The sequence below is a fragment of the Pyrus communis genome, chromosome 6, assembly GCF_041283825.1.
Source record: "Pyrus communis isolate YQ-2024b chromosome 6, ASM4128382v1, whole genome shotgun sequence".
NCBI lineage: Eukaryota > Viridiplantae > Streptophyta > Magnoliopsida > Rosales > Rosaceae > Pyrus > Pyrus communis.
Window position 1 is genome coordinate 5,534,816 of NC_142570.1, and position 23,867 is coordinate 5,558,682.

Sequence of the window (23,867 nt, forward strand, 5' to 3'; positions counted from 1 at the left end):
ATGCATGCTTATAACATACCTTTAGTTAAAACTATAAGCAACCATTCATTCTTTATTATACACCCATCATTACAAGATCTTTTCATGCAATTATATCAAGTATATGGCAGCACCATCTGCTGTCTTCTGACAGCACACATGGGAAAGACTTGTGTAACACACATGGGAAAGAAGTCTGAAGGTTATACTTTAACAGTAACAACATGGGAATGCTTCTGACAGCACACATGGGAAAGAATGAAAGCATTAGAGTGATACCTCAGCATCTGCTTCTGCCCGCATAACACAGCAGCGGCACAATCTCAAAATTACCTCGAAACTCAAGCGGCCGTAAAAACAAGTGCATATGGTCATGCATATTTATGTCACACTTTTGAGCAAGAGACATAACCTGCCTTAACTCTTTAATGTACAACCATCACACAATAGATTAAGATAGAATAATGCTTTAATAACCTAATGCCCAAAACTTTTTAAACAATATGATTAGAATAACCAAGAACAACTCCCATTAAGTTTTCTAGAATTTATACACTTATTGTAAATAAATTAATGAGTGTGAAGCCCAATTTTCTTTCACTAATTCTCCCACTTGGGCAAGCAATCATTGATTATTTACTTTCATCACTAGTATTCATAGTTATAGGATCAACCTGTGTGAAAACAAATCCAATAAAGCAATGCGAATTGTTGGAAAACACTCTGGAGCACTTGCATAGACAGTTCATTCCAAAACAAAAAATATTAGACAAAATTTCAGATTTGAATGCAGACCAAATGAAGTCAAATGTATATTTATAGATTTATCACTCTGACTCATGAACTGTTTCCTGCCCGCACTCCTTTTACACTATATCACTGTTAAGGAAGTGTAGAATTGGTAAATTACTATCAAACAAACCAAATGAAACGACTTTCGCAGAGCAAGGAAACAATGACTTTTTCTGGGAACTTGGTTTATATTCAACAGTTATATAATAACATATCATATCTTTCACATAAGCAAAATGGATACGTATAATTATTATCATGTATATTTACACACATGTATACATAAATGTATATAACACTTGCATGATTTTAGTATGTGACCCATGAAATTCCAAACAACATCAACTAAAGCTAATAAACAAAGCCACATCCAAATAATCAGATAAAGGCATTACTTACTTCATGAATGGTTTCGGCACAAGCATGCAGTATCACCTCTTCCACCATCCTATATGTTGGCAAACATAGAACAGCACCCAGACCAAAATTTCCATAAAATCTCACTTTGGTGAAGATTTAATAAACATTTGTCCAATGGTTAAATAACATGATTATTTGTTCCAGATGTTGCAACCTTAGTTGTTTTCCGTTGGGATCATTCTTGTACAAGACTTACAAAGAAAAGCATTATGTGAAAAATTATAATTGCAAACAATTATAATCACAACCAAGAAGAGTATTAGCCAGAAAACCATTGAAGTCGTGTACATTAGTCCACCAAGCTGGTACCATTCGGAATATCAGAGGCAACCCAGTAATCTTCTAGACCAATATCCTCACCATGGTCTCCATCCGCACGACACCACATTTCACGGAGAGAGTCATAGACAGACTCAAACAGGGCAGTTGAATCCAAACTAGGACTAAAAGGAGCTTAAGTCCCACTATTCAAAATTGAGTTGTAACATTGCAGCAACAACAAACGTGGCTATACAGTGATTAAAACTTCTAACAATTTATACATCCCCTTCTTTGGAAAGGAATGTGAACATTTCATGAGTTTTAAATTAACCACATAGACTTTACTGCAGTCGACCAATATTCACATCATTTTGCAACCATATTCAAGTTCAACATAAATCCCAATCTCCACTCCCCTTTGCTTTAACATACATACACAACATCAAGTTCAAACTGTGTGCAAAGAGTGCAACATCAAACAACACAGATTTATGTTACACCTTTGGGCAAGAAACACAAACCGTCAAATATGCATTATGCAAATACCGAAACAAATTTAAAGCTCTGTTTCCAAGCTCCCACTTATTAGAGTGCTCCACCATTGTCAAGCTTTTATTTAGCTGCAATGGAATGCTTATAATACCAAGCTGATTCGGTCTGAATCTTTCATCAGTCCACAATATTTCAATATACTGCATACATATATTTGTACATACACACAATAATTGAAATAAAACCTGAACCATTAACATGGTAAAATTCACCAGCACATAAGTCCATGCTTTATTTAAAGCATAAGGCAAAATATAATGAAAGAACAACCTTTACTTTCATACAGCAGCTGAGTCAAAAGATTCAACCACACCCATGTTTGCAGCGTGATTATTGAATATCCCTACTGCCAAACTCGTCAACCAAGCTCATCAACTTTTGGCTTCATCAAAACAGAGTTCATGGAAGCAGCCCACGGGTACAAGGCAGCTGGTGCAGTTCAAGACAGCAACGCCCTTCAACCAGTGGCCTGTGTTCAATTAACCACTGGAGCAGTCATAGAAATGTTAGTTACAAATAAGAGTATGCAGTTACTGCTGCAAGTTTACATCGCACTTTTGAGTGAAAATCATAAACTGCCTTCCATATTGCATATATTGGCCATAATATTCCACAATCGCAATGATACATCAAGTCTTTGGACTAGACAATTGCAAACTTTTATAGGGAATGATTCATACAATTTATTAACCTTCATGCAATTTATATATATTTCCCTTTTGAGAAATATATGAACATGCTATGAATCTTTTAAGACCCCTTAATAGCCACGAAATACAATAACAATATTCACTTTGATGAATATCAGAAGTACATCAAGTACTGCACTACTCGAGAGATATATAAAATACATTTCAAATATATCATCATACATTTATCATAATAATAAAGCAGTAAAACGAATCTGGGACTTGTTATTTGGCTCTGATACCAAATGTTGGAAACTGATATAAATATAAACTTGATGTATAACAAGTATCCCAGATTACATTCATGCAGTTTGTATATGATACCTGGAGCAGTCATCCTTCTTTGTTGAAATGCAATTCTTCTACTTGTTTAAGACCTTATGTTCCAAAGGTGATAGTGTTAAGGAATCTGCTCCATCCTGACAGCAGACATGATCTGCTCCATCAACTGCTGCTCCATCAACTGCTGCTCCATCAACTGCACAACTGCAATATTCCTGACAGCAGACATCATGTGCTCTGCTGCTCCATCAACTGCACAACTGCAATATTCCTGACAGCAGACATGATCTGCTCTGACGTGTTGCAGCATGGGCAGCAAGCACGCCAGCTTTAGTTTATTACATGTGTCTTTAGTTTATTGTATATGTGTGTGTGTAAGATGTATATAAAACATTTAACTGTTATTACAATAAACATCAACAGAAAACATATCATTTGTACATGGTATCACGAGCCCAAAAACTCCAACGAGCAATTTTTTTTTCTGATCCATCTCCTCCCTGTCTTCATCCATGGCCACTGACGCCACTACAACCAACCCTCTACCAGACCTCAACTCCACTACTCCCACCTTGATCACCATAAACGCTACAGCCCAATTACCTGTGAAACTCACACCCACCAATTACCCATCCTGGCGTGCTCAGTTCAACGCCCTTCTTTATGGCTATGATCTCATGGGTTATGTGGATGGTTCTCATCTCTGCCCATCAACCACTCAAACCACGCTTCGCACCTTTTGGATTCGGCAAGATCAACTCCTCCTTCATGCGATTCTTGCTTCTGTCTCCCCGCAGGTCATCTCCCTTATTGCCTCTGCCAAGACATCCAAGGAAGCTTGGGACAAGCTTCTTCATCTCTTTGCTAGCAAAGCCCGTGCCCGCGTTCTTGGTCTCAAAGAACGCCTTACTCTCCTGCGTCGTGAGAACAAGCCTGTCTCTGAGTATCTACAAGAAGTCCGCATTATTGCAGACGAGCTTGCCATCATTGATGTCCCCCTCTCTGATGATGATCTCCTCCTCTACATTCTTAATGGTGTTGGCTCGGACTTCAAGGAAATTGCTGCGGTAGTTCGCTCCCGCGACACCTCAATCTCTTTTGAAAACTTGCATGACAAACTGGTTGAACATGAAGCTGCTCTCAAGCGTGATGATACCATTGTTCTACCCCCAGTGATCACTGCCAATGTCACTCAGACATCTCGCTTCCACACCTCAAATCGTGGCTTCCGCTCTCACAACTCCAACTCCAACCGTGGGTCCTTTCTCCCTCGCAATCATTCTCGTAGTTCCCTTGAGCACCCCCACACTTCTTCCACTGCCACCAATTCTCGTGGTTCCTACAAGTCCATCCAACAATCCTTCACCGACAATGGTCGCCGCTCTACCAACATGAACAACACAGGTTATCGTGGTTTCTGTCAATGGTGTGGCACTCAAGGTCATAGTGCCAAACGCTGCCCTCAACTCCAATCTGGACCTTCCAGTCCGCTCGTGGCCAATCCTACCACCCATGGCCGGTCCACCTCTTCTCCAACATGGTTACTTGATTCTGGTGCCTCTCACCATGTTACCTCTAATGTCAACACTCTCTCTGGTGCAGCCATATATGATGGTCCTGATGAAATAATTATTGGTAATGGTTCAGGTTTGGGTATCACACATGTCGGTTCAACCACTTTACCCTCCTCATCCTCCCAATCTTTCAGCTTATCAAACGTTCTATGTGTTCCTTCTATAAAAAAAGACATTATTTCTATCTCTAAATTTAATAAACAAAATAATACCTCTATTGAACTTTTTCCTGATTTCTTTCATGTCAAGGATCTGAGCACGGGGGCGGTTCTTCTTCAAGGCCCGAATAAGGATGATGTGTACGAGTGGTCTCCTAAATCATTTCATCAACCACAAGCTATGGTGGGTGTGGTGGTCTCTCCCAACCTCTGGCATCGTCGTCTTGGTCACCCCAGCCATCAAACTCTCCAACAAGTCCTTCGTATGTCTTCCATTAATGTGTCTTCCAAGCTGTTCAAGTCTGTTTGTCATTCATGTCTATGTAATAAAAGCCATCGTCTCCCGTTTGGAACTTCGTCTCTCACCAGTCATGGTGCATTAGACCTCGTTTATAGTGATGTTTGGGGCCCTGCTCCATACTCTTCAATTGATGGTTTTTCTTACTATGTTATCTTTGTTGATCACTTTACAAAATATATATGGCTCTACCCTCTAAAAAAGAAATCTGATGTGTTTTCCACTTTTGTCACCTTCAAAGCACTAGTTGAAAATTACTTCAAAAGAAAAATCACTAGGTTATACACTGATGGTGGGGGCGAATTTATCAAACTCCAACATTTTCTCTCATCCAATGGTATCACCCATCTTCTTACACCACCTCACACTCCTCAACACAATGGAGTCGCCGAACGACGACATCGTCATATTGTTGAAACTGGTCTCACACTTCTTCATCAAGCTTCTTTACCTCTCACCTATTGGTCTTATGCCTTTAAAACAGCTACCTATCTTATCAACCGTATGCCCACTCCGATTCTTAATAATCTCTCCCCATTCACTCAACTATTTGATGAACAACCCAACTACTCCCGTCTTCGTACATTTGGGTGCTTGTGTTTTCCTTGGTTACGTCCTTACAATTCCAATAAATTACTCCCTCGTTCCCGCCCATGTCTCTTCCTTGGTTACTCATCTAATCAAAGTGCGTTTCAGTGTCTTGATCTTTCCTCCCACAAAATTTTTATCTCTCGGCATGTCCAATTCGATGAGTCCACTTTTCCTCTTGCTAACCTCCCTTCCTCCACTCCCCATGTCACGGTTGATAACTCTCACACTTGGGTCTCTTCTCTTTCTCCAGTTACTCATGTTCCTGTCCACTTACCCACCAGGCCTGTTGAGTCGGTTGTTTCCTCTTCGCTGCCACCACACGTCACATCATCATCATCATCCTCAGAATCTGCCCCTGTCTCAGAACCGTCACCATCCGCTGCCCCGATCCCTATTGCTGATGCTATCCCTTCTCTCTTACCGTCACCCAATCGCCAAGCATTGGTCCCTACCTCTATCGCACCTATATTCACCCCACCACATTCTCCAACCCAAACTGATCACGTCCAGCCACCTCCCTCCAACAACTCCGTTCGTACATACACTAGAAACCCTCATAGGACTGTTGTCACCTTTCCATCCTCTAACCCAACCTCCCCCAACCCCCCCGTACCTCCTATGCTCCCCAATCATTCCATGATCACCCGTGCCAAAGCCGGTATCCACAAACCCAATCCTCGGTATGCTATGACTGCTACTAAACATCCCATTCTCTCTTCAGTTGAACCGACATGTGTCTCTCAGGCTGTCAAGGATCCCCTGTGGCGACAAGCAATGTCCAATGAGTTCAATGCGTTAATTCGCAATGGTACATGGGAGCTCGTTCCTTCCCTTCCCTCTCAAAATCTTATTGGTTGTAAGTGGGTGTTTCGTATCAAACGGCATCCTGATGGCACTATTGACAGGTACAAGGCACGCTTAGTTGCCAAGGGTTTTCACCAACGTCCTGGTGTTGATTTTTCAGATACTTTCAGTCCGGTGATCAAACCTACTACCATACGCATTGTTTTGCATCTTGCCGTGACTCATAAGTGGCCAATTCGTCAGTTGGACGTCAACAATGCTTTCCTTCATGGCACACTCCGTGAAAATGTCTATATGGTCCAACCACCTGGTTTTGTTGACTCCAATCATCCGTCTCATGTGTGTAAATTGAGGAAAGCCCTCTATGGCCTCAAACAGGCTCCCCGGCATGGTACAAGGAATTACACTCATTTCTGCTCTCCCATGGCTTTGTCAATGCCATCTCTGATGCCTCACTCTTTCTCTTGAATAAAGGGACTGCTGTAATTTATTTTTTGGTTTATGTTGATGATCTTCTTATTACAGGAAACGATTTCTCACTTATAGCAAAGTTCATTCACCTGTTGGCAACTCGGTTCTCCGTCAAAGACCTGGGCTCCTTACATTACTTTCTTGGTGTTGAAGTCCTTCCCACAGCCACTGGCCTATTTCTCTCTCAGCACAAGTACATTCATGATCTTCTTGTCAATGCCAAGATGGATGGTGCAAAGGCTGTCAGTACACCTCTCTCCACCACTCACTCACTCATGCTCCATGATGGCTCCTCCCCAACGGATCCCACTCCCTACCGTCGTCTTGTTGGTGGACTTCAATACCTCAGTCTTACACGCCCTGACATCTCCTTCACAGTCAATAAGCTCTCTCAATTCATGCATTCTCCTTCCGAGACTCACTGGCAGGCACTCAAGCGTCTTCTCCGCTACTTGAAGGGTACCCTTTCCTTTGGCCTTCATCTTTGTCATCGCCCCTCTCATCGTCTCTATGCCTTTTCCGATGCTGACTGGGCTGGTGATCGTGATGATCGCAAATCTACGACTGGCTATGTTGTCTATCTTGGTGGCAATCTCATCTCTTGGAGCTCCCGCAAGCAGCGGTCTGTCTCTCGCTCCTCTACCGAAGCCGAATATCGGGCCATTGCTGCCACCACTGCTGAACTTATATGGATTCAGTCCTTACTGCGTGAACTTGGCATTTCTCTCCCCACAACACCGGCTGTTTCTTGTGATAACATTGGAGCCATGTTCTATTGTGCTAATCCGGTTCTCCATTCCCGTATGAAGCATATCGATATTGATTTTCAGTTTGTACGGGATCGTGTCACTCGTGGTCTTCTTCAAGTCTCTCATGTCTCCACTACTGATCAGCTTGCAGACGCTCTAACCAAATCCTTGCCACGTCCACGTTTCCATCTCCTTCGTTCCAAGATCGGTGTCTCCGATGGTGCCACCGTCTTGCGGGGGCGTGTTAAGGAATCTGCTCCATCCTGACAGCAGACATGATCTGCTCCATCAACTGCTGCTCCATCAACTGCACAACTGCAATATTCCTGACAGCAGACATCATGTGCTCTGCTGCTCCATCAACTGCACAACTGCAATATTCCTGACAGCAGACATGATCTGCTCTGACGTGTTGCAGCATGGGCAGCAAGCACGCCAGCTTTAGTTTATTACATGTGTCTTTAGTTTATTGTATATGTGTGTGTGTAAGATGTATATAAAACATTTAACTGTTATTACAATAAACATCAACAGAAAACATATCATTTGTACAGATAGAACCCTTAATCTCAGAACGATACTTCACAAGTAGGGAATTGGATTATATATATACAGATTTCATCTGATTTCCATCTATCGTGGAAATCAGTTACTGAGTTGTTGGTGTTAACCCAAGTCAATCTGCTGTTTCATCCACTCCATGTCATGATGATCCACATGCAGTGCATTGTGCTTTACAGATTGGAATATGGTTCCCACGTTAAGCATGTATGATTATGCATAGTGGACAGCAAGGCCACTGCATGTGTATACTGACAGATGACTCATAGACAGCAAGGATGCAACTTCCAGTTGCTTTGTTTATTTGCATGCGCGTGTTGCAATCTGTGAACAAAACTCTGCTGCAATTGCAGCAGATGATGATTAAAAATAAGATAGTTTTATATACTTATAATGTTAGTCAAGTCCAATTAGGTATCCAACAAGTATGGCAATGTGTATAACTTTTTTTGGTGTTGTACATCAATTACTTCACAAGTTAAGTAACCAAATGTTTGCCGCAATGTGCTTGGCATTCGGCTTCCAGGTTTCTCCCCAAATCATATTCTGAAACATGATCTGTTATTCTGCTGTTTGCAAATAGATATGATCATTCGTTGAATTATGTCTTTGTCATGGCAGGACTTCCATCTGTGGAAGAAGCTTTACTCCAGTTTTTGTGCTCATTGGCTTCTTGGGAAAACAAATATATTCCCATTTTTTCAAAGGAGTAGGAAGTTATTTGAGCAACATTCTGTTTTCAGGTTTCTCCCTAAACAAAACTTTGATACTTCTTGTTTTTTGTTGCCGTTTGCTTCTTACATAAATGTTCATTATTTGAAGTACACCATTTCTGTTATGGAAGGGCCTCCACCTGTGGATGAAAGTCACTAAGTTCTTGTGTTCGTAGCCATGTTGGGTTACGCTGTATCACTCGTGATTGGCATGGCAGGATTTCCCTGGGTTATTATGTCAGAGGTAGGTAGCTTTACTATTTATTATCCGAAATTTGGCAGAAAAAAATCAACTTCTGTTATGAAGATTTGATGAGTTTTTGTTTTCAGATATTCCCGGTAAATATTGAAGGCTAGGCCAGAAACTTGTTGAGTTTGATAAATTGGTCTTGTTCTTGGATAACAACTTACACCTTCAATTACATGATGGACTGGAGCTCAGCAGTTGTAAAAAATATCCCCTCTTCTTTCCCCTTTTTTTTATTTCTGCCATATTTACTCATCACCAGTCTTAATTCTACTTCAGAAACGTTTTTCTTCTACTCGGCCTGTGCCGGTTAAATGTTGTATTCGTGACAAAAGGGCGAACTCTAGAAGAAATAGAAGCATCACTTGTTTAATAAGATGAATACACAACGGTCCGCCCTCAGTAACCCTTGGAGTTTGTAGACTTACTTGCACTGGCGCAGCTGCAGCTTCAAGTACAAGAATAATTACCAATGTGAGTGCAGTTGAAAGGGGGTGAATTTGGGAATGTAATTTGAATTTTCAGTGTAATTTGAAGTTCAAAATGTAATTTGAGTATTAATATGGAATTTCAAAAGGGTTAACATCTTGTGTTATGACGAGAAATTTCGCTAGTGACACAAAATATGACATCAATTAAAAGACAGATAATGTTGGAGTCATCAAGCAAATTTGACACTTAATGCAACGAGAGAGAGGAAAAGATTACTATTATGAAATTCAACAGTTCAAAATGAAAGAGAATGGTAATCTCTAAGAGATACGATTGAGTGAGTTCAATGGAGGAACCAGTCTACAATGAACAAGACGTTCGGGATCAAAAGTATTTCAAACTATATGCAGACACGGTCAGTGCTGCAAGAACAGATAATGAGGTTTTCATTCGCTTGGCAGTGAACTTCTCATCAGGTTGCTTTCCCCACAACATATAGTTTGCAGCTTCACTGCACTGTGGATGGAAGAAGAACTTGCCTGCTCCAGGCTTCCAGCATCTGCCTGGAACTTTAAGGGAAAGACATAGCTGAAAACTCGTTTACACCCCTTCAATGGTTCCTCCTTCAGAGTTTTCCACACCTACAAGAATAATATCGATTGAGAAGAACACATATTAATAACCCTTGTAGATATCCAACGGTGATATTAGTTGTCCTGAAAAAAATACTTTACCTTCCTTACATCTCTCTGATTGTCCTCCAATTCCTACCAGACAGTTCACAAGAACACAAACACACAACAAAATCAAAATAATTTATCATCACAGATCTGGAAGTGGTGGAACTTACATGAAAGAACGTAGTATGGATTTGTTTCAGAACACCAAGAACAGCTGCAAGAGCTCCTTCAGTCTCACTTTCATCACTCTTCAACTCAGAAAGGGACTTACATTTGAACCCACCTTTGTCACTACTCGATCTAAAGAAATGATATTTTTCGATCAATATTAGATTGCTGTTGTGCTTTGTCCATGCCTACAATATTAAATATTTAGCAACATTGATATAACCCTAGTTTAAAAAGATAAACAACAGATTACTGATGGCGAGTTATCTATAGACACAGCACTTCTAATTTGCAGTACATCAAGGAATCAAGTACCTACATCTTCTTTATCATCAAGGATCAAAACAGCATTCTCTTGTCCAAGCACAATATCTAGACCTTTTTGATGTCTTTTGATGGCATCCTCACATGATATCACTCTATCACTGAAATACTCTTTCCTCGGATCAAGCAGCTTCGCCATTTCGAGTGCATAGACTCGTGTACCCATTGTATATATGTACATCTCAAACATTTCACTGGCCTCCTTTAAAAATGTCCTAACAAAGGGCCTCAACTTGATCATCCTATCCACAATGTCCACCTTGAATAGGCTACCTTTTGAAACATCTACAAGTATCATATTGCAAACAAAATGAGTAAATTCAGCGAAAAAAGACTGTAAGTTACAAAATTAAGTAAATCTAGTCAACCTTATACACCTTGCAGGGAATCAGCTGTTTGGCTCTTTAAGTATTCTTCTTCTGCAGTCATACGATCCAGTTTGGTGGAATTTAGCAGTGTGTGATCTAAATCAAGTACCAAGTAAAGCTTCTTGTGGCGCATCGCCCCCTTGAGGTCTATTTTGCGTAACCGATCAACTTCATCATTGTGAAGCCTTAATCCCTGCAGAAGCAAGCATTTCAGCACCATATTAATTACAATTTACATCAATATACGTATAAGAATATGGAAATAGATTGAGTAGTCATTGATCCATATATCCAGGAAATTTTCCCCGCATGTGGGCTGTAACTTTAAGCTATAGAATTTGTTAAAAAGACATCAACTCCGTTATAAATAAAACACGATAGTAAGACTGTAAGAGTGAAGTTCATTAATTAGAAAGAAAGATGCATGTAGTCAGGGGGATGTAACTAGATTACCTCACAAAATGCATACAAAAAACATACAACTGAAGAAAAACGACAACAAAGCAAGAAAGTATGCAAAAGCAAATACATCATAAACTAGCTACTTAAGTTGTGCCGTACAATTCTTCAAAACATAAAGCTCAGCAGTTATAAAAATAGAATGGTGAGTCATCCATATACACATAACATAACTAGAAAATGGATGTATGAAACTGTTAAGTTTCTTTTCTGGTAGTGTATCTTTCCCATCAGGGATTGGTAATTCATCAATTACAAGCCAAAACTGGCAGGAATTTAAGCAAAGACATCAAAAATCTTTATTCATGAATTACATTTTAATTACCTTGTGTATATACCCAAATACCACACCAAACTTGTCATCCACCGGCTGCCCACAAACTATACACATATGTTCGAATGAACCAGGATGAGCACAAATATCCTTCTTTCGGGATGATTCTGCACATAGTAACAAAGTGAAGTCAACATCCGTGCGCATTCAAAAGGAAAAAGGGATGTGCACAATCACCCTTTGAGGATACTTTAGCACATAAATTGCAGCGTTTTTGCGAAAACTTTTTGTTGTTTGTTTGAGCAGAAAAGGGTGGAAATTTTTTCCCAATTAAAGTATCAACTCCTTAGTTTATGTTCGGTGATTTCAAGACAAGTGACTTTTCTGGCCTCAGTTAAGCCCATAACTAAAGAATATAGTGAAAAAATAAATTATGTCCTAGAAATTCATTTACTCTTCAAAACATTCAGCCAATTAACCTGGTACTAGTACATATAAGTTAACTGAAAATGATTAGTACTTCTAACAAGAATCTATCAACATAAACACCAGAATGACTGCATCTAAAACTTTCGGCTTTCATCAATCTAAGGGGAGAGACACAAAAACAGGCCGAAAGCCAGATATACATGGCAAGAAAGTAGAGAATAGGACCACTGCGGTAATATTAAAAATGAGGTCTCGCGACTAACTAATCTTTCTTATGATCACAAAATATCACTCGCACTACGAAGCACTTTCTTGCAGTGCAAGGAATTGGAAGGGTATAGCTCATAAAACGAACCAAAACACTATCCCAACTTAGTCAAAATTAGTTAGTTACTTGAGTTTTCTTCTACAAGTACTTGTGAGCCTGACCCTTGAGTTTCCTCTATGCTTCCAAGATCCTCCTCCTTGCACCGCTTTCTACTGCAAAGTAACTATCATAAGTTATATCTAAGAAAAGTGGAACATCCAAGAAACTTTGTTCCAGTTACAGGAACTGTGAATCTAATAGAAACTCATGCTACATTAACAATAAAAGAAAAAGAAAAGGATTTCCGTACCTCCTATCAGTGTCGACTTCAGTATCATCGTCAAATTCTTCATCCAGCGAGGACTCGCAGGAAGAACTAGAAGAGTGTTGTGGCAAATTGGCAAGACTCATCTAAATTATTCATGCACAAGAAAGAATTTGACATATGCTAATCTCAAGGTGGATTGATAAGGGTGCAAAGATATGACTGCAACATAATATACACATAAAGTACGAAAAATCACTAAACCGAAAACATCAAGGTTTCTACAAATAGGAATCAGCAATTTAAACAGTTTTATAGACTGTCGCAGCCGATCAATGATCAATAGTTAATTGTTGGCAAATACACACCAAGAATCAGGGCAATAAAATCGCACCTTTTGTGAGGTTTATTGGGTACCGACGGCAGGAAGAATAGTGGGGAAGAGTATAAAGATCGATATCTGGAAAACTGGTTTTTGATAGTTTTCTTCTTCTGTTTCTTGCGTATAATCTGCAGACAAGAGTCCTACTTTTACTAGAGAAATACCTTAATGATAATTACCAACAATCATTAACTCTGCAGTTTTTCTAGTAAATCTAATACACCTTAATTATATTTTGTTTTTTAATATAAGGGATATACTACCTTAATTATATTTTAATTTCCAAAATTAACTCTCAACAAGGTTTAGGGTTTATAACTACCGTAATTATATTGTAATTTCCAAAATTAACTCTCAACAAGGTTTAGGGTTGCGAAACTGTTGGATGCGCTGATGGTGGTAGATTTAGGATCTAGTGTTTATGGTTGCTAAACTGTTTGATGTGCCATGGTGGTAGGGCACAGGGTTTGGTTCCCCCGCGTCTCCATCTATTTCAATTTTCTTGTTATATATCTCTTACTGGACTAGTTTCAGAAACTAAGTTAGACTGCTTAGACTGGACTAAGCTAAATTGATTTAGTAAAACATTTAATGCAGTGTCAAACTAAAAAACAAAATAATTAACAGACTATAATATTACCCATTATTTAATACATTCCAATAATATTTTATTATTAATTCAAAGTCTTTTTTTCTTTTCTTTTTTTCCTAAAAACCTATGCTCCTCTCTGGAAATTTCTTCCTTCTTCTCCCTCTTTAGCTCGATCCCATCTCTTTTTTCTTTCTCTTTTTCCTAGAAAACCCAAATCCTTCCCATCTTTCCTTTGAACTCTATAATCTATACAACCAATCAATCATCATCTCATCAATTATTTGATTGACTCCATTAATTTTTCCAATTTCTTGATTTTCTTTTTCCGGCAAGTTGGACAAAGTGTCAATCGAGAAAGAAAGAAGCTTTGAGCATTATTTGAAACAGAGAAAAGGGTTTTTTAGAGATGGGTAGAAGAAGAAAGCAAAGCCCAAGGGTTTTCTGGAAATTTTCTGTTCATCCCCAAAGCCAACCATCTGGGATTTTTTTGGGAAAAAGAAAGAACAAGCACCGCCGACTGCTGGCCACGATGATGACGCCGCAGAAGAAGAAGGAAGCCCAAGGATTGGATGTCACTGTTTAGCAAGCAAAAGATGGGGTCTGGATCTTGGCCTCAATTTTCTTTTAGTCCCGCTTAATACCGAGCGAAAGTATGGGACTAGATAATGGGGTTTAGCAAAGCGGGGAGGGCCTCGTAGTCAAGGCAAGTCCCATTTATTGTAGTCCAAGGCCTTATCAAACATAGGATAATAACCCGGTTAAGACAGTCCAAGCCAGTCCCTCCTAAGAAGGTGAAACAAACGCACCCTTAAACCGTTGGATTTGGATTGAGTCTACAGTTAGCACAAATCAACCATATTGGTAAAAAATACCCTTGCTTTTCAGTAGGTGGTAGGGTAATGTTATGTCAAAAATATCTTTGCTTCTCTTTCTGGAATCTAATCCTCTCTCAGATCATCTCAAACCGAAATTGTAAAATATAGCCCTAGAAAAGTTTATTCACAGAAGCCACACAATATGTCGTTCAGTTTACCTTTGTTGAGAATCAAAACTAAATCATTTCACTTACAAGTGAAGAGAAATACAACTAAACTGCACTAGACCGTAGTACCAACTACTAAGTTTTTTGCAAAAAAATATTTTTAAATGAAGAGTGTTAGGCCATACTCATCTATCATCAACTGAAGGGGCTAAACATAGCCCCCTAAATAATTTGTTAGTTTTAAGTTTATACTTTAATTTAGTTAAACTGTCATTTGATCTTTTCAAATCTAGCTGTTGAATTTGAAATCAATTATTATAATTGAGGAGTTGACCCCCAAAAAATGAGCTAAGAGGGGAGCTACATTTTGCCAGCCTGATGCCCCTCTGGCCAAATAATAGCATGATAGGCTCCATAGAATTATAACCTAGTCATCGGTTTGAGATGAATTTTTGGACAAATCAGGCCATTTTTTAATTTTTGGACCTTTGGCCTTCCTTATTGGAGATGAGGCTCATGAACACTTTCAGCCAATTTTTACAATACTAGATTGTGCTTGTGCTTTGTCCATGCCCACAATAACGATTAACGGATATTTAGCAACATTGGTAACCAGTATTTGAACTCTTCTGTTCTGGCCAATTTTTACACTCGCGGTCACATGTTTAATTTCCCGTCCCCGACAGAAGAGGTCAAATACTGAGTTACCAGCTAAAAATCTGCAGCCGTAATGGTTCATACTAGAAATTCATGCTAGAAAGAGCTCAGTTTACTAATTTTCCGTCGAAAATCTGCAGCCGTATAGGTTCTTTTAACTCTATTTCGTATGCCTGTAAATTCTTGTTTGAATGCGCGGTCAAATAGTAGCGCTGTATTGAAGAGAAAAACTCATTGCAGCAAAAAAAAAAAAAAAATACACAAAATGTTTCTGAAGTGGCACTAGAAAATGCCTGTACTATGCTTACACATGCACTCAGGCACAGGATATGCAATCACATCTCGGTTTCTTCTGTAACCCCTTGGTTCAGGCTGCCCCTGAGACTTTCTATGTAACTCTCTCATGATACTTCCGAACTCTGCATCACCGATGGAGTTGTCTTCAAACAGAGGCAGCATTGCTCGCTTGTTTGGCTTTATAAACTTTCTGTGTTCAACGTAGGCACGGTGACCCTGTCATGTCAAAAATACAAAGCAAAGATGGGGAACATTTGATCAAATGTACTGATTTAAGGTTAATTTCAAACAGAATTATCAGGATGAAAAAATGTTTTTCGGGTTCTTACTTGCATTGCTCGGCCCATGTTTCCACCGTGTGATGGCACAAAGACATCACTGCTCAGAGACACAATGTAGTCAATGGCAGCCAGAGCTGAAGCCTTGTTCATGTATGGAGAGAGTTCTCCATCCCGTGCCAACATCTCTTTTGTAACCAAATTCGGGAACTCATCCACAAGTGGCTGCAGAGCCCTGTTGCCCCCAAATGCCTCGCCTCCTGCGCTGTATATCCGTGCACCTCTTGGTGCGCCTAGAGCTTTCAAAAACCTGCATTAAACATCCAACTTCAATCATGGTCCAAACAAACTATGAACTGCATTTCTACTCCTATATATACCTTGCTATTTCTAAAGCATTTAGGGGGCAAAGTCCAGCTAGTTTCCGCTGGGTGTAGCTCATGTTCAATCGTCCAGTGAGGTATTCAGGTTGAGATTCCCGAACCTTGGTGATCACGTCATCATATTCATGGCCTAAACCAGTGAGACATCCAGTTCTGACCCACACATCCTTCTCTAGCCGGAGATGGAGTGCAATATAAGGACCCTCAATCCACATTCTCTTTGTCAGTCGATTTCCAAGTTCTCGAATTGGTGCTGCAAATCTTAATGCATGAAAAGCTACCTGACATATAAACACAAAATGGGTACAATGAAAACATGAACATACATTGTGTAGAAATATTTGATGGCGGTGATTAATTTCGTAATGTACCTTACACCGAAGCTTCTGCAGGTCCGGGGGAAGATTCTTGGAGAGCTTAGAATCCAACCCTTTTAACACAAGAAGGCCTTCTCTCTTCAGCTGCATTAACATCCATAACAAAATTTGAGGAAAATTATTTTCTTTCTTAGTTCAATTCGTTTCTCAACCAGAAAACTGGAAAACGACGTTGCATACTTGCAAACTAAAATTATGCGACAAGGATTCCTTACTTGATTATAGAATCTGCTAAGGATCCACTGCGGAGTAACATCGTGTGGAATCTTGCTTTCGATATTCTGCCTTGACATCAAATGTGTGGAGGGAAGAGACGATACTATTCGTACATCAGCTTGTAAAGTCCTTTTGAAATGTGCCACATCGAAAATGTCCGAGAACTCACTGTAATTTCAACAAAACAAACCGATCGGTACGAAGCATTGATGCCAAAGCCGTTTACTTCATGCTTCTTTGATGCAAAAACAAAGACTTTCTTGCAAACACGAAAAATCGAACAAAACCAATGTTCTATTTCGGTACCAAAATCTAAAAATTCATGTTTTTACTTCATCAAACTTATTAAAAAGGGCCGAAAACAACACCAAAACATGATCAAAAAACACAAGTGGCAAACCTTTCGTCTCCCCAAATCAGATTGATCTGCAATACTGGAACAACCAATGCAGCTTTAAGAATTCTTGCAATGACGACAGCATCAACAATCTGATTCCTCTGCTGGTTCAACCCTCCTGACGCCACCACTACCAAGAACCTCCTCTTCTCCTCCGAAATCCCGGGAGAGAGTCTCCGATACCCGAGGCTGAAATCCAAGCAAGGACGGTAATTTTCGCCATTGGGCTGCTGCCAGAACTCCCTCTCCGCCTCCGAAAGGTTCCCGAAAACCCCGTGAGCCGGCAGCGGCACCATTGCACTGGCCGACAGTCTAGGCCGATCATCATCTTCCTCTCCATTGGTGGCGGGAACCGGAGAAGTGGGAGAAGGAGTTGGAGAGGAGAAATGGGAACAGGGGAGGAGTGGAGGGAATGAGGGGAAGAGGGTAAGAAAGGAAATTCCCAAGAAAGTGATGAAAAATAGGAGGGAGAGGTAGAAGATTGGGAGGGCTAATGGGTGCTTGTTGCTGCTGCTGCTGAAGAGCTTCGGGTTTCGAAGGCGGTGAGTTTTCGGGGAGAAGAGGAGGGCGGTGAGCGGAGTGACTGGAAGTAGGTGGAACGATGGCGTCAGCGGCTGAGGGTTTGTGGTGAATGCGGAGGTCTTCAAGTTTCTTGCTTTCGCCATGGAAATTACAGAGTGGTGGTTTTGGGTTTTTATAGAGAGAGAGAGAGAGAGAGAGAGAGAGGTGGGGGGGAGGGAAGAGTGAGGAGTTTGAAAGATTGGAAGAGAAGAAATGAAAGAAATAAAAGAGAAGCTTGTGGTGCAAGGCTTCTGTTCTTGATTTTTCTGTACTGTCCGATTTGTCCTTTGTTTGTTGCAAATTAGATTATTAAAAAAAGAAACTAATGAAAATGGTTTTTTAGTGTAAAAATGTGGTTTTTTTGTTAAAGTGAACAGTACCGTGTATTTTTCGTTAACTCCCTATTAAAAATAATCCCGGGTGAGGGTTTGCTGGTAAATGGGCAACACAGGTTATTCCATTTGGTTTTCCCGGGAAAATAAAAAGCAGGTTTGCTCAAAAGTGCTTATTGTAATAGCAGTTTTGCTTAGATTTGGGTTGTTAGCAAAATAAAACTGTGAAATGGCTGGTAGTTAACCATACCTGCTGAGTGTGATTAACTACAAGTTATGTATTCGACTTTTGGAGAGATGTTAACATGAGATGATTTAAATGCATTTTAATTTTATGCTTTGATTGGCAAGTGAGAAAATAAAAAAGAAAAGGAGAAAGAAAAAGACAAAGATGGTTTTTATGGAATAGAATGAGTGACTAGAAAGACAACATATAAGTAAGGGTAGATCCACACGCCCATTTTTATTTTTCACATATTTCTTTCAATTTTCAACCGTTTAATCGAATGAATTAAATTAAAGAAGATCAATAACTAAAAATTAATAAAGGTGTACGGGAAGTAAAAATGGGTGGGTGTATAACATTATCTTATAGAAAATAGAACCAAAGGGCGACTCAATTTCAATCTAAAAAGTTTTTTATTTATTCGTACAAGTAATGTTGTGGTAGGGAATTCGACTACAAATTCTCGAATGTAAGAAAAAACGCTTTCAACCACTTGAGTTGCAAACTCTTTACTGCTTTAACAAAATCTTAGAGTAAAGAGTAGTGTACGGTCACAAATTCTCATGTAAGTCCTATTTTTCTCTCACTCTCTCTTTCTCTCTCTATATATATATATGAACAAAGCTTGGCTGCCGAACAATTAGCAGCATTTCATGCTAAAAGCCAATGTGGATGCTCTGTCCAGTTCTTTTTTTTTTTTTTCTTCTTTTAAAGTGATTCAGTTTGAAAAGCCAATTGGATATGCGTCAAACCAAAGAGCAGCCACATTAACTTTTTAGCAAAAAACTAATGCTAATTGTTTAGCAGCCAAGCTTTATTCTCTATGTATTACGAAATACTTATGTTGCTTTATATCACATGTCACTCATTTCCATTGTCCTTGACACCCTAAGTTTCCTTCTTTCTAATTTAAGATGTGTCATTGGCAATTTGGCATAGTTTCATAGTTAAATTGGTCCAAGTATTACACAAGAACTTATGCCAAAAATAAGTTGCAAACTACTGACAGTTGCCTAACACGTGTTGTTGACAATCACTCAGGCGTGTAAATAATTATTTGTCGGCGATCATTACTCAAATGCTCATAACTCTTCTAAAATTACAAACTATTGCCACTCGTTCGCATGCATCAATGGTTGTCAGAGAAAAAAAAGTCTCACAACTTATTAACGTTTAACAGTCACTTTCACGCGCTTGAGCAACTATGGCAAGGCTCACAACACAACTTCGGGTGGGTCAGTTTGGGTACGGGCACGTACGGCCCAAAACGGATTCTAGCTGCCGGGATCGAGCTAGATTAAATTCGCACGCAAAGTCAAAGAGGCCCACTGAATTACAAAGTCCCAAAAGCTCAAAGGAAATACCGAAGAAAAGGAACAACTTTATCGCGAGGACACACAGAGCGGGTCACTGAGTCAGCTCAGCCCAGCACAGGGGAGATGGCAAAGCAAGAACCGGACTCCGTCGTCTCTGATCTCATCGGCTTCCTAAACGCCGCCCCCACCGCCTTCCACGCCGTCGGTAAAAACCCAGATCCCTTTTTTATTAAATTTCAATCCAGAGTTCGTTCTTTTGTTACTTTGTTGAATTTGAATTTTGAAATGTGGGTTTTTGTTTTTTTTTTCTTTCTATTTTCTGAGCTTTGTTATCTGCTTCGATTTCTACTGCAGACGAGGCGAAGAAGCGGCTGCGAAGCGCGGGCTACGAACAAGTTTCGGAGAGGGAGGATTGGAAATTGGAGGCTGGTAAAAAGTATTTCTTCACCAGGAATTACTCCACCATTGTTGCTTTCGCAATCGGTAAAAAGTACGATTAGTTTCTCCTTTGTTTTGTATTTTGGACGAGTTTACTTGTTTTTATCGGTATAATCTCCGTTTAATGTCAAAAAATTCGTAGGGAAAGTGATGGAGTTAAAAGTTTTAATCTTTACGGGGTTTAGTTTTTCGGAAAGCTAAAGTTTGTATGCGGTGTGTTTTTGTGTAGGTATGTTGCTGGAAACGGATTTCATATAGTTGGTGCTCATACAGATAGTCCTTGTCTCAAATTGAAACCGGTTTCCAAGGTATTCTCTTGATTTGTTTGAATTTGAATTGATTGTTACAAAAACGAGATGATATGATAATATTTAACAAATGGATACGGAGTGGAAAAATTTGAACGGTTTGGGAATATGGGCGGGTTGTGCAGGTAGCTAAAGGCGGGTACTTGGAAGTGGGTGTCCAAACATATGGCAGTGGCTTGTGGCATACATGGTTCGACCGTGACTTGACAATTGCTGGAAGGGTGATAGTAAGAGAAGAAAAGGATGGCTCTGTTTCGTATTTGCATAAACTTGTTAGAATTGAGGAGCCCATAATGCGGATCCCTACTTTGGCAATTCACTTAGACAGGTAATCACGCTACGATTTATGACTGGTACTGAAATATGCATTGACAATTCTATTTCCTTGGCTTGATTAGTTCTGCTTTCTCATATTCGTTAAATGTATATTTTCATTGTCTTTTGGCAGGGATGTTAGAGATGCATTCAAGGTGAATGCGCAGACGCATCTTCTTCCCGTCTTGGCAACGGCAGTCAAGGTAGTCTTGGAATTACATACATCTTATACACTGTTATACCCATGCCCATTACATCATAGATTAGCATAAATTTTTCTTCCTTTCTATTCATTGTTTCTTTCTTTTACCCAAACAAACTAATTTTGTAGGCAGAGCTCAATAAAGTGGTTGCTGAAGATGGTGAGGCTGATAACGATATTCTGACTTCTGGAGAGAAATCTAATGAGAAAACAACCTCAAATGCCTTGAAGCATCATTCACTTCTACTACAGGTTAATAATTCTGAAATCTAGGCTTTCTTTTTGACATTGGAGGATCAATTGAATTTTTGGTTGATTTCAAATAAATTTAGGCTTTCTTTTTGAAATTGGAGGATCGATTGAATTTTTGGTTGATTTCAAATTACATGAACAAATTAACAGGATAATGAAGCAACTATACTCTTTAGATGGTTTCAACTCTGGGTATCCTCTTATGGTAATTATATTAATTTTCTCTTCCTTTCTTCCAGCTACTTGCAGATCAGCTTGGATGTGAACCGGAACATATCTCTGATTTTGAATTGCAAGCGTGTGATACTCAACCAAGCATAATAGCTGGTGCAGCAAAAGAATTTGTTTTCTCAGGAAGGCTTGATAATCTTTGCATGTCGTTTTGTTCTCTAAAGGTAAGAGTTTTTTTGTTTGTTTGTTTTTGTTTTGGGTTTTTCCCTCTTTCACGGTTTTAATTGTAGGCTCATCGCTGTGTTCCCTACTGTATATTACCAATATTACTTTGAGATGGTATATTCTCCTTATTGGTGCAGTTTGTGGAGGAGGAGATTGTTAATCATGTTTTTGTCCATTGTTCTTACTTGATACAGCTGTGGTGGAATTGTTCAAGGAAGTTAGATCTAGTTGGGTTATTCCAAAGGGATGTTTTGAGCTTCTAAGCGCCAAGTTGGAGGCTTTAGGAAAGGGGAATAAAGCTAAAGCTTTGTGGGGCTGTTTGGTGTTGGCAGTTTTTTAGAACATTTGGTTGGAGCGTAATGGAAGAATTTTTGAGGATTATAAGGGAGTGGAAGTAGAGAAATTATAGGGTAGAGTTAGATACTGGGCATCAATTTCGAATGAGTTGAGGGATTATTCTCTTTCTTATATAGTGATGGATGTGTTAGCAGCCGTAAATTGAATTTGGCTCAGCTTAGTTACTAGTAAAGTAGTCCCGCTTGAAAGGTCTTAGCTAGTTTTCTAGTTGGTGGATTTCTTATCCACTTGTTGTGGTTCTAAATTGTGGTTTCAACTTGGAGCAGCTGTTTCTTATTTCTTGCTTAATTGTTTACTCCCAGGCATTGGTAGACGCAACATCTTCTGACAGCAACCTTGAAGATGAGTCCGGCGTTAGAATGGTGGCTTTGTTTGATCATGAGGAGGTTGGATCTGATTCCGCCCAAGGGGCTGGTTCTCCAGCCATGTTAAATACTCTTTCACGAATTACACACTCCTTCACCACAGATTCTAAGGTAGTGAATCTTCGATGTCCTTTTACTTGTACGGTCATCCTGTTAACAAACACATCAGTAACTCTGTTTTCATCTGGAAAGGCTTCTTGTTATACACTTCATTGATTTTTTTCCCCTTTTTTCCAGCTGCTCGAGAAAGCTATTCAGAGGAGCTTTCTTGTATCTGCTGACATGGCACATGCCTTGCATCCTAATTATATGGTATGTTTGTTTGATACGTAATAATTTTTCGCATGCTGTTAATTTTGCACCATACTTACAGGCGGATCTTTTTTCAGGACAAACATGAACAGAATCACCAGCCCAAGTTGCATGGCGGACTTGTGATCAAACACAATGCAAATCAACGCTATGCAACCAATGCTGTCACTGCATTAATATTCAGGGAGATAGCAAGGAATCATAGCCTTCCTGTCCAGGTCAGCCCCTCCCTACTTTGGTATTCTAGTTGTGAAAACTAAATAACTAAAATCTAGCACTCTGTTAACGTCAAACTTTGGCAAGAGATAATTGCAGGACTTTGTGGTTCGTAATGACATGGCATGCGGTTCAACCATCGGTCCCATTCTTGCAAGTGGAGTGGGAATACGAACAGTTGATGTAGGTGCGCCGCAGCTGTCAATGCACAGCATACGAGAAATGTGTGCTGTTGATGATGTGAAGTATTCCTACGAGCATTTCAAAGCCTTTTTCCAGGAGTTCACTCGTCTGGATGCAAAGATTAAAGTGGATGCGTAGGTCTACAGTCCTGCATTCTCATCTTCTTCAGAAGCTCATATGAGAGGAGTTTGCTAGTTGCTTTCGGAAGTTCCTGCGAAAAGGAGTCTGCTAGTTGCTCTTGTGACGTCTTTGCTCTAAAGATGGATGCAAACGTAGTAATTGAACAAGCACCACCAGGGATTCTTCGCGTTTTGGATTCTGGAGGAGCCCCAATTTCTTTAGTTTTGTGTTCCTGCATTCCTGTTTCATTTTATTTAGCAATTTCCTCAAAATTGATGCTGTTGCGTCGTTCAGTTAATTGTTCGGGTACTTTATAGCGGGTATGTACCAAATCTAAAACGATGACATGATGTTATGTATTTTAACTTTTTCACGTTTCAATTATACTACCGCTACAGTAGCGGTCCCAGTGCAAGAAACCCCCTCTCCCATCAAGGGGTGGATTTTTTTTTTGCCAAAATACCATGCCAACCAAATTGCTATACCGATTTTGTGCCGACCAGTAATGATACGCTATTGTACCAAACCAAAATTTTATGGTATGGTATTGGTATTCGATA

At 39.7% G+C, this 23,867-nt stretch overlaps 2 protein-coding genes and 1 pseudogene across 3 annotated transcripts; 1 reads left to right on the plus strand and 2 right to left on the minus strand.

Moving 5' to 3' along the window:
* Positions 1-9,790: 9,790 nt before the first annotated feature.
* LOC137710144 (RNA polymerase II C-terminal domain phosphatase-like 4) lies at positions 9,791-13,378 on the minus strand (annotated as a pseudogene). The gene is made up of 9 exons (XR_015963478.1): positions 13,242-13,378; positions 12,893-12,993; positions 12,670-12,755; positions 11,898-12,013; positions 11,123-11,306; positions 10,741-11,030; positions 10,424-10,609; positions 10,308-10,340; positions 9,791-10,214 (listed from the first exon to the last, which is right to left on the minus strand). The product of XR_015963478.1 is annotated as an RNA polymerase II C-terminal domain phosphatase-like 4 (transcript).
* A 2,224-nt stretch (positions 13,379-15,602) lies between these two features.
* Positions 15,603-18,124, minus strand: LOC137709754 (O-fucosyltransferase 37-like). Its single transcript, XM_068448731.2, has 6 exons — positions 17,412-18,124; positions 17,011-17,179; positions 16,790-16,879; positions 16,416-16,699; positions 16,087-16,345; positions 15,603-15,973 (listed from the first exon to the last, which is right to left on the minus strand). The coding sequence occupies exons 1-6, from the start codon at positions 18,071-18,073 to the stop codon at positions 15,743-15,745; spliced, it is 1,695 nt and encodes a 564-aa protein (XP_068304832.2). The 5' UTR covers positions 18,074-18,124; the 3' UTR covers positions 15,603-15,742.
* Positions 18,125-19,635: 1,511 nt separating this feature from the next.
* Positions 19,636-23,726, plus strand: LOC137710625 (putative aspartyl aminopeptidase). Its single transcript, XM_068449699.2, has 11 exons — positions 19,636-20,048; positions 20,198-20,333; positions 20,511-20,589; positions 20,715-20,917; positions 21,038-21,107; positions 21,236-21,358; positions 21,598-21,753; positions 22,414-22,587; positions 22,714-22,788; positions 22,866-23,006; positions 23,104-23,726. Exons 1-11 carry the CDS (start codon positions 19,967-19,969, stop codon positions 23,323-23,325), a joined length of 1,461 nt encoding a protein of 486 aa, XP_068305800.2. The 5' UTR covers positions 19,636-19,966; the 3' UTR covers positions 23,326-23,726.
* The last annotated feature ends 141 nt before the right edge of the window (positions 23,727-23,867 follow it).